This window comes from Eleutherodactylus coqui, chromosome 4 (assembly GCF_035609145.1).
Source record: "Eleutherodactylus coqui strain aEleCoq1 chromosome 4, aEleCoq1.hap1, whole genome shotgun sequence".
Lineage (NCBI taxonomy): Eukaryota > Metazoa > Chordata > Amphibia > Anura > Eleutherodactylidae > Eleutherodactylus > Eleutherodactylus coqui.
In genome coordinates, this window is record NC_089840.1 from 289,395,598 (window position 1) to 289,411,250 (window position 15,653).

General features: G+C 45.5%; 1 protein-coding gene across 1 annotated transcript in view; it reads right to left on the reverse strand.

The window, feature by feature from the left end:
• The window catches only part of SLC18A2 (solute carrier family 18 member A2), a 64,883-nt gene extending 49,615 nt beyond the window's left edge, over positions 1 to 15,268 (reverse strand). The window contains exons 1-2 of the mRNA XM_066598889.1: positions 15,148 to 15,268; positions 110 to 455 (exon numbers count right to left, since the gene is read on the reverse strand). Coding sequence (XP_066454986.1) covers positions 110 to 455; positions 15,148 to 15,268 — 467 coding nt within the window. The remainder of the gene's footprint in view (positions 1 to 109; positions 456 to 15,147) is intronic.
• Between the last annotated feature and the right edge of the window lie 385 nt (positions 15,269 to 15,653).

A 15,653-nucleotide genomic window follows, 5' to 3' on the forward strand; every position in this document is an offset into this window, starting at 1 on the left:
AGAGCTGTGGGATATGACATGTATCAGGTGACAGAGCTGTGGGATATGACATGTATCAGGTGAAAGAGCTGCATCATGTGATATGTCCCAAGTAAAGCCCACTTTGTACCTGTTAGTCAGGGGTCCTATGAAGGGATTGGTCAGCAGCTGAACAGTCGCTTTTGAAGCGAATAGTAAACCGACTTTGACGTTTTCGTTCAGTAGGGTGGAGTCAGCCCTGGGGCAGTCATAGGATGGAGGTGTGCTGGACTGGGTAGGCATCTGGGTGGGCACCATGATTGCACCCTCCACTCGTGACCTCTCCGTGACGTTTGCTGTGACGAGCGTTGTGTTGTCGTAGTAGGAGAAGATGGTTTGGAAACTGCTGGATGTTGGGGGCCGGCTGGTAGCCTCCGGAAGGTCACTGTTATTAGATTCATGGGTCATGGTATAAAGGTAACTTGGTATGATGGGAACTGAGAAGAAAAGAGGACAGAAAACGTTAGCGGCTTCCTAAGGACAAAGATATCTTAGAAGAACGTCCCATCAGTCACACCATGATGATGCCCGGGCTGTGCCATGATGATACCCGCTACATGATGTACTGGACCATGTGTGGCGATCTATAAAACCCTTCACTATGGCTCCTTCAACACTTCTAAGTTTGGAGAAATGGAAAAAATACAACTGCGCAATTTTTGGCGAGCCTTTGTTTTCATAACGTTCATGATACCGTAAAATGAGGTGTTATTCTTATTTTGAGGGTTGATATCATTATGGTGATACCAAATTTATACAGGTTTGAGGGCTTATTCACAGGAGCATATATCGGCCACTGTTTTCACGGCCGGCCAATATACGCTACCATCTGAGCTGTCCTCCCCCTGCCCTCCCCCTCACTGGCTCTCTGCCTCTATCCTTCTCTCCGTCTGTTTGCAATGGGAGGGAACGGGATGGAGCAGAGCTAAGCTCCGCCCCCTCCCATTGCTGGCTGCGGACAAGGGGTGGGGAGGGGGCATGAGCTTAGCCCCGCCCACTCCCATTGCAAACAGCCGGAAAGGAGGAGAGAGGAAGAGAGCCAGTGAGGGGGAGGGAAGGGGGAAGACAGCTCAGATGGTAGCATATATCAGCCGGCCGTGAAAACGGCAGCCAATATACGCTCCTGTGAATAAGCCCTTAGAATGTAGTGTGACTTAAAGTATCTTTTAAAAAACAAAAATTTGCTGTCTGCCACCGTCATTTAACCCCCATTACTTATTTTTTTGTGTCAATTGGGTTGTGAGCGGGTACGTTTTTTGTGTGGCGACTTGTTGTTTTTGTTGGCACCATTTTCGGGTATATACAATTCATGAATCGCTTTTTATTCATTTTTTCTTGGATACCGGGTGACCAAAACAGCGCAATTCTGGTATTGCGTATATTATTTTTCTGACAGCGTTCACCATTGGCTATTAGTAATGTAATATTTTAATCATCTGGACTTTTGCAAACGCAGTGATACGAAATTTTACATTTTCTGTAAGTTTTTCCTTTTTTTGATGAGATGATTGGGAAAAGCATTTTTTTCTGCACTTTTACTACATTTTATTCTTTTTAATATTTAATGAAACTTTTTTTACTCACCTTGATAGTTTTTTTTTACGGGACTAAAAAATGATTAACAGATGCAATCAGTGTGAATGCTGATCCTGGCTGCTGCCAGTGGGTGTCAAATATGTAAAGGGGTTAAGGAGCTGCTTGGCACCATCAACCACCTGGTACAGCAGGTCCTGGTGCCGCTGGCATGAGTCCGGTACTTGCTGGCATCCTTCGTGGAGACGGCATTCCTGTACAGGATCTCATCGCTCAGTAGTATGGGGATGAGACCACCCTGGACCCTCCTTCTTTAGGGACCCCATAGCAGCAGTATGGAATACATGTAGTATATGCCCATGATTTAACCCATGTAAGACACTCTCACCCATAAGGGATCAATATATCCACTGAATACCCCATCCCCCACCCACACAAGGCATACTATACATATATATATAATGTGCAGTTCATACGGATGACAGACCGCCCGCCTATATCTAGTTGTCACTTATTCTCATCATAGATAAGGAGATTTCTGTATTTACTCAGGTTTTGCTCACAGGACGATGCCATTCATCCCTGAGAGTTCAGCAGCTGGGCTCCTCGCCGCGCCGCGCTCCGTGTTTGTTCAACGGAAAATGAACAAGTTGTTAGCTCAGATACGAGTTACCAACACAACAAAAACAACCCCCATCTGCCAAGGCCTGGACACTAGCGACAAGACGAGAACCATCTCCAGTGATCACCAGGGTCAACCTCACCACCAGGGACTGTGCCCTATAAGGGAGGGTATAGAGACTGTGCAATATAAGGGAGAGTATAGAGACTGTGCAATATAAGGGAGGGTATAGAGACTGTGCAATATAAGGGAGGGTATAGAGACTGTGCAATATAAAGGAGAGTATAGAGACTGTGCAATATAAGGGAGGGTATAGAGACTGTGCAATATAAGGGAGGGTATAGAGACTGTGCAATATAAGGGAGGGTATAGAGACTGTGCAATATAAGGGAGGGTATAGAGACTGTGCAATATAAGGGAGAGTATAGAGACTGTGCAATATAAGGGAGGGTATAGAGACTGGGCAATATAAGGGAGAGTATAGAGACTGTGCCCTATAAGGGAGAGTATAGAGACTGTGCAATATAAGGGAGGGTATAGAGACTGTGCAATATAAGGGAGGGTATAGAGACTGTGCAATATAAGGGAGGGTATAGAGACTGTGCAATATAAGGGAGGGTATAGAGACTGTGCAATATAAGGGAGAGTATAGAGACTGTGCAATATAAGGGAGGGTATAGAGACTGTGCAATATAAAGGAGGGTATAGAGACTGTGCAATATAAGGGAGAGTATAGAGACTGTGCAATATAAAGGTGGGTATAGAGACTGTGCAATGTAAGGAAGAGTATAGAGACTGTGCCCTATAAGGGAGAGTATAGAGACTGTGCAATATAAGGGAGGGTATAGAGACTGTGCCCTATAAGGGAGAGTATAGAGACTGTGCAATATAAGGGAGAGTATAGAGACTGTGCAATATAAGGGAGGGTATACAGACTGTGCCCTGTACGGGAGAGTATAGAGACTGTGCAATATAAGGGAGGGTATAGAGACTGTGCAATGTAAGGAAGAGTATAGAGACTGTGCCCTATAAGGGAGAGTATAGAGACTGTGCAATATAAGGGAGAGTATAGAGACTGTGCAATATAAAGGAGGGTATAGAGACTGTGCAATATAAAGGAGGGTATAGAGACTGTGCAATGTAAGAAGAGTATAGAGACTGTGCCCTATAAGGGAGAGTATAGAGACTGTGCAATATAAGGGAGAGTATAGAGACTGTGCAATATAAGGGAGAGTATAGAGACTGTGCAATATAAGGGAGAGTATAGAGACTGTGCAATATAAGGGAGAGTATAAAGACTGTGCAATGTAAGGAAGAGTATAGAGACTGTGCCCTATAAGGGAGAGTATAGAGACTGTGCCCTATAAGCGAGAGTATAGAGATTGTGCCCTATAAGCGAGAGTATAGAGACTGTGCCACATAAGGAAGAGTATAGAGACTGTGCAATATAAGGGAGAGTATAGAGACTGTGCCCCATAAGGGAAAATATAAAGAATGTGCCCCATAAGGGAGAAAATAGAGACTGTACCCTATAAGGGAGTATAGAGACTGCACCCTAAAAGAGACTATAGAGACTGTGCCCTATAAGGAAGTTTATAGACTGTACCCTATAAGAGAGTATAGAGACTGTGCCCTATAAGGGAGAGTATAGAGCCTGTGCACTATAAGGGAGAGTATATAGACTGTGCCCTATAAGGAAGAGTATAGAGACTGTGCCCTATAAGGGAGAGTATAGAGACTGTGCACTATAAGGGAGAGTATATAGACTGTGCCCTATAAGGGAGAGTATAGAGACTGTGCAATATAAGGGAGATTATAGAGACTGTGCCCTATAAGGGAGGCTATAGAGACTGTGCAATATAAGGGAGGGTATAGAGACTGTGCAATATAAGTGAGAGTATAGAGACTGTGCCCTATAAGGGAGAGTATAGAGACTGTGCAATATAAGGAAGAGTATAGAGACTGTGCCCTATAAGGGAGGGTATAGAGACTGTGCAATATAGGGGAGAGTATAGAGACTGTGCAATATAAGTGAGAGTATAGAGACTGTGCCCTATAAGGGAGAGTATAGAGACTGTGCAATATAAGGAAGAGTATAGAGACTGTGCCCTATAAGGGAGGGTATAGAGACTGTGCAATATAGGGGAGAGTATAGAGACTGTGCCCTATAAGGGAGACTATAGAGACTGTGCAATATAAGGAAGAGTATAGAGACTGTGCCCTATATGGGGGAGTATAAACACTGTGCCCCATAAGGGAGAGAATAGAGACTGTACCCTATAAGGGAGTATAGAGACTGCACCCTAAAAGGGATTATAGAGACTGTGCCCTATAAGGAAGTATAGAGACTGTACCCTAGAAGAGAGTATAGAGACTGTGCCCTATACGGGAGAGTATAGAGCCTGTGTACTATAATAGAGAGTATAGAGCCTGTGCACTATAAGGGAGAGTATATAGACTGTGCCCTATAAGGAAGAGTATAGAGACTGTGCACTATAAGGGAGAGTATATAGACTGTGTCCTATAAGGAAGAGTATAGAGACTGTGCCCTATAAGGGAGAGTATAGAGACTGTGACCCATAAGGGAGACTATAGAAAAGGTGCCCAATATGGGAGATAATAGAGCCTGTGAACTATAATAGAGAGTATAGAGACTGTCTCTTATAAAAGCACAGAGACTGTGTTTTATAAGACTAGAGAATAGAAACTGCATTCTGCGCTCTTTCTCACGCACGTACGGACACGCAGTGTTTACATGCTAATGGGAAGGCCTCAATATAAGTCCATGAACTTTCACTGACTGCAATGGAGAATACAGGCGGCGTCCCTCTGCTACTGCCAGATGGAGTAAAGCTGACTGTGTTCCTCCCGGTCTATGGTGGCAATGTTTCCATCTCAACTGAGATCTGTGTCCAGCCCACCCACCACACACGTCTCATATACATCCACACTGTATATACACGGGGTGTTCTCTTACAGGTACAACCCTTTCCTTAAACTCAGAGCACCGCGTACGAATTCTGTGCCCGCTGGGCGGAGCTTCACTAAACTTTATTTAAAAATGATGTTGCACATTAATAACAGACTGGAAGACGTGAGAATCAGGGTCACAAAACGCGCTCCCGTCTTGGTTGGCCGCCATCTTGCCTCATATCTCCCTAGCAACGACTACGACAGAAGAAACCTTTTTGGGCCTCATTTACCAAAACTGTCTGTCGGTAAGACGTTCTTGCTGCCCCAAGCAACCAATCACAGCGCTGCGTTCATCTGACCTCAGCAGCTTGGGAAGTGAATGCTGCGCTGTGATTGGCTGGTTGGACAACAAGGACGTCTTACCGTCAGGCAGATTCACTAAATGAAAACTTTTGAGTTTCTGTTTCCATTGATTTCTGTATCTGAGAGTCATTTTAGGGGGGTTCTGGGGTCTCACCTCGGGGGGATCATCTGTAATAACCGGTAAATAGAATGAGCATTCAGGGGCATTACATAGAGCGTGAAGTATAGGGGGCAGTATAGAGCCTGGGTCCTGCAGTACAGGGGCGCGGCCCCTCCCTGCGGCGTCTCATCTATGGCTGTCCTTCTTCACCTGTGACAGCTTCCAATCAGAGAGGTGACATTCGCTGAGAGGGAAATTAAATGAAGGGAGATTAACCCCTCGGGGGCCTGTCAGTAATTCACAGACGTCGGAATTCATATCAATTCCCCAGATCTGTGAGCGTCTCCTGTGTTATTAATGTCAGTGGATCCAGAGCGGGGGGGGGGGGGGGGGGGGGGGGGGGGGAGGGTAGGGGGTTAACTCTATAACTATTATTGGGAATAAGCTTCTAATAATCCTCTGGTCATTTATAATGTAGCAGAAGGGATAAGAGACCTCGGAATGTAGAACCTGCAGATCGCAGTCTTCCCAACATCCTGGCCGGCTCCTCCGTTAGATCATAACATCACAGAAAGACTTTCAAAGACTTAAAAAATCAGCTTTATTCTTCCATTGTGTAACATCATCTATTACTGCTGACAACCATTTCTGAAAGGTAGTCACAGCCCCGCCCCCTGGTGATGACATCACTGATCATAGCCATGCCCCCTGGTGATGACATCACTGATATAATGACATGGGATCAGACATCAGAAACACACACCTTATACTACAGTGACATCATCTATTACTGCTGACAACCATGTCTGAAAGGTAGTCACAGCCCCGCCCCCTGGTGATGACATCACTGATCATAGTCATGCCCCCTGGTGATGACATCACTGATATAATGACATGGGATCAGACATTAGAACCACACACCTTATACTACAGTGACATCATCTATTACTGCTGACAACCATGTCTGAAAGGTAGTCACAGCCCCGCCCCCTGGTGATGACATCACTGATCATAGTCATGCCCCCTGGTGATGACATCACTGATATAATGACATGGGATCAGACATCAGAACCACACACCTTATACTACAGTGACATCATCTATTACTGCTGACAACCATGTCTGAAAGGTAGTCACAGCCCCGCCCCCTGGTGATGACATCACTGATCATAGTCATGCCCCCTGGTGATGACATCACTGATATAATGACATGGGATCAGACATCAGAACCACACACCTTATACTACAGGGACATCATCTATTACTGCTGACAAGCGGCCTCTGTATAATCTCTGAGAGGTAGTCACAGCCCCACCCCCTGGTGATGACATCACTGATATCATATCATGTGATTAGACATGAAATCCACACACTTATACTACAGTAACATAATTTATTACTGCTGATAACCAACCTGTACATCAAGTCTGAGTGGTAGTCACAGCCCCGCCCCCTGGTGATGACATCACTGATCATAGCCCTGCCTCTTGGTGATGACATCCCTGATATAATGACATGTGATCAGACATCAGAACCGCGCACCTTATACTACAGGGACATCATCTATTACTGCTGATAACCAGCCCCTATATCATGTCTGAGAGGTAGTCACAACCCCGCCCCCTGTGATGACATCATTGATGTAAAAATTTAGAGTAGAGATGAAAAAGGCTTTCCTCAGACCAGATTGTATATTGTCCCCCTCAGGATTAGTCAACACCTTGGGGGTCTGACCGCTCCTGAAAACATTTTTTTTCTTGACTTCCTCTGTATTGTTGGATCATGGGGGGAGGGGGGGGGGGGTGGCACTGTGGCCCCTGCACTGAACGCGCTGATGACACCGGCGCCACCTGAGTGTCACATACAGGAAATTGTTGCCGGTTTTAATATGGAGATGATGAGAGATAAAAGGAAAACTTCAAAAGCTTCCCAGTAAATAAACACATACATTAACCCCGTCCCTGCTGGTGCTGACAGACACAGGGAGCTGCTGCGAGAGGTGCTGCCACTGCCTGACGCCTGGACCTTTAATAACAGAACACATCAGCCCTCTCTTATATTGTTATTAGTCTCACACTGGATGGAGGGGAGGAGCTGAAATAGTATAATATTAAATATTCCAGAAATTAACAGTTTGATTGAAGTAGAAACGTGTTATTAAAGGGACAGTCACCCTCGCAGCTGTGAGGGTATATCAGTGCTAGAACCTTCTAAGAGGAGTATCTGATATCAGCCACATACAGGAGTCCTGGACACTGCAGTCCAGGGATTACAACAGTACAGAAGTGTTATATGAGGAGCGGCTGATATCGATCACATATATGATGTCTGTGGAGGTTATATCAGTACTGGAGCGTTATAAGAGGAGCAGCTGATATCAGTCGCATACATGATGTCTCTGGGGGTTATATCAGTGCTGGAGCTTTATAGGAGGAGTGGCGGATATCAGTCACATATGTGACGTCTCTGGGGGTTATATCAGTGCTGGAGCAATATAAGAGGAGCAGCTGATATCAGTCACATATATTATGTCTCTGGAGATTATATCAATGCTGGAGCGTTATAGGAGGAGTGGCGGATATCAGTCACATAATTCAGTGTTTCTCAACTCCAGTCCTCAGGGACCCCCAACAAGTCATGTTTTCAGAATTTCCTCAGTATTGCCCAGGTGATGTAATTATTATTGGTGTCACAGACATTGCCACAGATGTTCTTACTGTAGGATATCCTGAAAACATGACCTGTTGGTGTTCCCTGACAACTGGAGTTGAAAAACACTAACATATATGATGTCTCTGATAGGTTATATCAGTACTGAAGTGTTATATGAGGAGCGGCTGATATTAGTCACATATATGATGTCTCTGAAGATTATATCAGTCCTGGAGCGTTATAAGATGAGCAGCTGATATCAGTCACATATATGATGTCTCTCAAGGTTATTCCAGTACTGGAGTGTTATAAGAGGAACAGTTGATATCAGTCACATATATGATGTCTCTGGGGTTATATCAGTACCGGAGTGTTATAATAGGAGTGGCTGATATCAGTCACATATATGGTGTCTCTGGAAGTTATATCAGTATTGGAGTGTTATAAGATGGGCAGCTGATATCAGTCACATATATGATGTCTCTGGAGGTTATATCAGTACTGGAGTGTTATTATTGGAGCAGCTGATATCAGTCACATATATGATGTCTCTGGGGGTTATATCAGTACTGGAGTGTTATAAGAGGAGCAGCTGATATCAGTCACAAATATGATGTCTCTGGGGGTTATATCAGTACTGGAGTGTTATTATAGGAGCAGCTGATATCAGTCACATATATGATGTCTCTGGGGGTTATATCAGTACTGGAGTGTTATTATAGGAGCAGCTGATATCAGTCACATATGTGACGTCTCTGGGGGTTATATCAGTGCTGGAGCGTTATAAGAGGAGCAGCTGATATCAGTCACATATATGATGTCTCTGGAGGTTATATCAATGCTGGAGCGTTATAGGAGGAGTGGCGGATATCAGTCACATAATTCAGTGTTTCTCAACTCCAGTCCTCAGGGACCCCCAACAAGTCATGTTTTCAGAATTTCCTCAGTATTGCCCAGGTGATGTAATTATTATTGGTGTTACAGACATTGCCACAGATGTTCTTACTGTAGGATATCCTGAAAACATGACCTGTTGGTGTTCCCTGAGAACTGGAGTTGAAAAACACTAACATATATGATGTCTCTGAAGATTATATCAGTCCTGGAGCGTTATAAGATGAGCAGCTGATATCAGTCACATATATGATGTCTCTGGGGTTATATCAGTATCGGAGTGTTATAATAGGAGTGGCTGATATCAGTCACATATATGGTGTCTCTGGAAGTTATATCAGTATTGGAGTGTTAGAATAGGAGCAGCTGATATCAGTCACATATATGATGTCTCTGGAGGTTATATCAGTACTGGAGTGTTATAATAGGAGCAGCTGATATCAATCACATATATGATGTCCCTGGGGATATATCAGTACTGGAGTGTTATTATAGGAGCAGCTGATATCAGTCACATATATGATGTCTCTGGGGATATATCAGTATTGGAGTGTTATTATAGGAGCAGCTGATATCAGTCACATATATGGTGTCTCTGGACATTATATTTGTACTGTAGTGTTATAAGAGGGGCGGCTGATATCAGTCACATATATGGTGTCTCTGGGGTTATATCAGTACTGGAGCGTTATAAGTGGGGTGGCTGATATCAGTCACATATATGATGTCTCTGGAGGTTATATCAGTACTGTAGTGTTATAAGAAGGGCGGCTGATATCAGTCACATACAGTATATGATGTCTCTGGAGCGTTATAAGTGGGGTGGCTGATGTCAGTATCAAACAGAAGGTTCTCAAAACTAGAGATATGATATAAAGTAGAGATTGGAGGCCGGAAGTCTCTACTTTATGCCTCTTAAGCTAGTTTCACACGGCTGAGCGTGATATTGGGTTGTGAAACTTGGCCCGATATCGCGCTCAAGAATGTGCGATGTACCCGTCGATATGAGGCGTTTGTGCCAACAATGCCCCCCACCTACCGCAGTACAGCTGCGATCAGCAAGTGCTCCCCACTGTTGTGCTTTCCATGCGATGCGCTTTCTGACCCAAAGATGGGACACGTCACGTCACACCGCGATGCGGGGAACAATCGCTCATGTATGTGACAACACAAAAGAATGGGGCTCATGTTTGTGCGAATATGAAATCTCGCAGATTTGTCTTGGCGGCGTTAGGATGCTTTCACACAGAATGATTATTGTTCAAAAAATTATTCAAATGAGTGAAAGTGACCGATATTCAATCGGTGGAGACGCCGACGAGCGAACGATGAGCTGCAGATCGGCTGCTCCTTGCTTGGCGCTCACTTTACGCAGGCATAAAGCCACCGTCGGACGTTCGCTTATCGCTCAGTTTATCCAACAATCGTTCAGTTGCTCTCGCTTATACAGCAGATGTGAAAAGCTGAACGATTTCTTGTTCGAACGAGCCAACAATGTATCCGCAGTGTAAACAGGCATCACAAGCGAATGAGCCAACAATGTATCTGCTGTGTAAACAGGCATCACAAGCGAACGAGACAACAATGTATCTGCTGTGTAAACAGGCATCCCAAGCGAACGAGCCAACAATGTATCCGCTGTGTAAACCGGCATCACAAGCGAACGAGCCAACAATGTATCCGCTGTGTAAACCGGCATCACAAGCGAACGAGCCAACAATGTATCCGCTGTGTAAACAGGCATCACAAGCGAACGAGCCAACAATGTATCTGCTGTGTAAACAGGCATCACAAGCGAACGAGCCACCAATGTATCTGCTGTGTAAACAGGCATCACAAGCGAACGAGCCAACAATGTATCTGCTGTGTAAACAGGCATCACAAGCGAACGAGCCAACAATGTATCTGCTGTGTAAACAGGCATCACAAGCGAACGAGCCAACAATGTATCTGCTGTGTAAACAGGCATCCCAAGTGAACGAGCCAACAATGTATCTGCTGTGTAAACAGGCATCACAAGCGAACGAGCCAACAATGTATCTGCTGTGTAAACAGGCATCACAAGCGAACGAGCCAACAATGTATCTGCTGTGTAAACCGGCATCACAAGCGAACGAGCCAACAATGTATCTGCTGTGTAAACAGGCATCACAAGCGACCGAGCCAACAATGTATCTGCTGTGTAAACAGGCATCACAAGCGAATGAGCCAACAATGTATCTGCTGTGTAAACCGGCATCACAAGCGAACGAGCCAACAATGTATTTGCTGTGTAAACAGGCATCACAAGCGAACGAGCCAACAATGTATCTGCTGTGTAAACAGGCATCACAAGCGAACGAGCCAACAATGTATCTACTGTGTAAACAGGCATCACAAGCGAACGAGCCAACAATGTATCTGCTGTGTAAACAGGCATCACAAGCGAACGAGCCAACAATGTATCTGCTGTGTAAACAGGCATCACAAGCGAACGAGCCAACAATGTATCTGCTGTGTAAACAGGCATCACAAGCGAACGAGCCAACAATGTATCTGCTGTGTAAACAGGCATCACAAGCGAACGAGCCAACAATGTATCTGCTGTGTAAACCGGCATCACAAGCGAACGAGCCAACAATGTATCTGCTGTGTAAACCGGCATCACAAGCGAACGAGCCAACAATGTATCTGCTGCGTAAACCGGCATCACAAGCGAACGAGCCAACAATGTATCTGCTGCGTAAACCGGCATCACAAGCGAACGAGCCAACAATGTATCTGCTGCGTAAACCGGCATCACAAGCGAACAAGCCAACAATGTATCTGCTGCGTAAACCGGCATCACAAGCGAACGAGCCAACAATGTATCTGCTGTGTAAACCGGCATCACAAGCGAACGAGCCAACAATGTATCTGCTGTGTAAACCGGCATCACAAGCGAACAAGCCAACAATGTATCTGTTGTGTAAACTGGCATCACAAGCGAACGAGCCAACAATGTATCTGCTGTGTAAACAGGTATAACAAGCGAACGAGCCAACAATGTATCTGCTGTGTAAACCGGCATCACAAGCGAACGAGCCAACAATGTATCTGCTGTGTAAACCGGCATCACAAGCAAACGAGCCAACAATGTATCTGCTGTGTAAACAGGCATCACAAGCGAACGAGCCAACAATGTATCTGCTGTGTAAACAGGCATCACAAGCGAACGAGCCAACAATGTATCTGCTGTGTAAACAGGCATCACAGCGAACGAGCCAACAATGTATCTGCTGTGTAAACAGGCATCACAAGCGAAAGAGCCAACAATGTATCTGCTGTGTAAACTGGCATCACAAGCGAACGAGCCAACAATGTATCTGCTGTGTAAACCGGCATCACAAGCGAACGAGCCAACAATGTATCTGCTGTGTAAACCGGCATCACAAGCGAACGAGCCAACAATGACGCCATTCGAGAAATCAGCAGGTCTAAATGGACCCTTATGCCATCGAAGAACACCAAAGTCACTGCAGCCTGAAATGACTGATACCAGAGAGAACTAGACGCCCTGGCATTCATCTGTCCCAGAGTCAGTGACTAATTAATTCTATCACACATTGAAATGCTAGAACACACTGGAGGTGTTGAATGTCTGTGTGTGATAGACAGATTAGATTGTGAGCTCCTGGGGTCAGGGATGATGGGAGTGATACATTGTGTGTGATGGGGAGATTAGATTGTGAGCTCCTAGGTTCAGGGATGATGGGAGTGATACATTGTCTGTAATGGGGAGATTAGATTGTGAGCTCCTGGGGTCAGGGATGATGGGAGTGATACACTGTGTGTGATTGGGGGATTAGATTGTGAGCTCCTGGGGTCAGGGATGATGGGAGTGATACATTGTGTGTGATGGGGAGATTAGATTGTGAGCTCCTAGGTTCAGGGATGATGGGAGTGATACATTGTCTGTAATGGGGAGATTAGATTGTGAGCTCCTGGGGTCAGGGATGATGGGAGTGATACATTGTGTGTGATGGGGAGATTAGATTGTGAGCTCCTGGGGTCAGGGATGATGGGAGTGATACATTATGTGTGATGGGGAGATTAGATTGTAAACTCCTGGGGTCGGGGATGATGGGAGTGATACATTGTGTGTGATGGGGAGATTAGATTGTGAGCTCCTGGGGTCAGATATGATGGGAGTGATACATTGTGTGGGATGGGGAGATTAGATTGTGAGCTCCTGGGGTCAGGGATGATGGGAGTGATACATTGTGTGCAATAGGGAGATTAGATTGTGAGCTCCTGGGGTCAGGGATGATGGGAGTGATACATTGTGTGTGATGAGAGATTAGATTGTGAGCTCCTGGGGTCAGGGATGATGGGAGTGATACATTGTGTGTGATAGGGAGATTAGATTGTGATCTCCTAAGGTCAGGGATGATGGGAGTGATACATTGTCTGTGATGGGGAGATTAGATTGTGAGCTCCTGGGGTCAGGGATGATGGGAGTGATACATTGTGTGTGATAGGGAGATTAGATTGTGAGCTCCGGGGGTCAGGGATGATGGGAGTGATACATTGTGTGTGATGGGGAGATTAGATTGTGAGCTCCTGGGGTCAGATATGATGGGAGTGATACATTGTGTGGGATGGGGAGATTAGATTGTGAGCTCCTGGGGTCAGGGATGATGGGAGTGATACATTGTGTGCAATAGGGAGATTAGATTGTGAGCTCCTGGGGTCAGGGATGATGGGAGTGATACATTGTGTGTGATGAGAGATTAGATTGTGAGCTCCTGGGGTCGGGGATGATGGGAGTGATACATTGTGTGTGATGAGAGATTAGATTGTGAGCCCCTGGGGTTAGGGATGATGGGAGTGATACATTGTGTGTGATGGGGAGATTAGATTGTGAGCTCCTGGGGTCAGGGATGATGGGAATGATACATTGTGTGTGATGGGGAGATTAGATTGTGAGCTCCTGGGGTCAGGGATGATGGGAGTGATACATTATGTGTGATGGGGAGATGAGATTGTAAACTCCTGGGGTCAGATGTGATGGGAGTGATACATTGTGTGGGATGGGGAGATTATATTGTGGGCTCTTGGGGTCAGGGATGATGGGAGTGATACATTGTGTGTGATGGGGAGATTAGATTGTGAGCTCCTGGGGTCAGGGATGATGGGAGTGATACATTGTGTGATGGGGAGATTAGATTGTGAGCTCCTGGGGTCAGGGATGATGGGAGTGATACATTGTGTGTGATGGGGAGATTAGATTGTGAGCTCCTGGGGTCAGGGATGATGGGAGTGATACATTGTGTGTGATGGGGAGATTAGATTGTGAGCTCCTGGGGTCAGGGATGATGGGAGTGATACATTGTGTGTGATGGGGAGATTAGATTGTGAGCTCCTGGGGTCAGGGATGATGGGACTGATACATTTTATGTGTTCTGTTGCTCTCTTATCATCCGACTGGCCCTGATACTCTGGTGTGACGGTCCCACTGATATACCAGCGGGTTCTCTCTGACAAGTGAAAATCTGGACATCAAAGAGGATGACAACTGCTGCGCCCTCATCAATAATCATCACCAGCCTGGGTGTGACCATGAAGCCCCTATATGTAAACACCGGCATCATCTCCATACAGCGCCAAATTATAATTGGAGCATGGCGGCAAAAGCAACAATCATCAATAGTGATACAAGAGCACAAATGTACAGAGACGGACGGGCGCAACAGACACCAATAATACAAACCAGGACTGAGATAGAAATGAGGAGGAAATATACAACTGCAACGAGTGATACAGCTACTATTACACCTACAACAATTACAACTGCAACTACTGCAACCACATGTACAACTGCTATTACAAGTACTACAACTACTATTACAACTGATACAACTACTACAAGTACTACTATTACAACTGCTACTACAACATCCACATCTACAACCACTACTACAACTGATACAAGTACTACTAATAACAATCATAGTAATAAGTGTAATAAATGATGAACAATTAATATTAAACATGAAGTAATGATGCGTGATAACGCGATCTCCTCACTTACCGACCACGGTGAGCAGCATGTTATCCAGTAAGAGGGCGATGAAGACGATGAGCAGGATTAGTTTCCTGGACTGCCTGCCCTCTCGGAGCCACCGCAGGAGGCCGATCTCTGTGAGGGACATGACGAGGACCCGGCCGTATCTGTAAGGAGACCCCAGAGAGTGACCAGAAGGCCCCCAGCGGCCCCTGTAGACACGGGGACAAGCATTCCCTCCTGTGTACTAGACGACGGGTTGGGGTGTATCAGGATATTGTGGATACCCCCACATGTAATCTATATACAACCTGTCCCCCCCATACATCTCTGACCTAATATCCTGATACGCCCCCACATGTAATCTATATACAACCTGCCCCCCCATGCATCTCTGCCCCAATATCCTGATATCCCCACATGTAATCTCTATCAGGATATTAGGGCAGAGATGTATGGGGGGGGTGGGGGGACAGGTTGTATATAGATTACATGTGGGGGGTATCAGGATATTAGGTCAGAGATGTATGGGG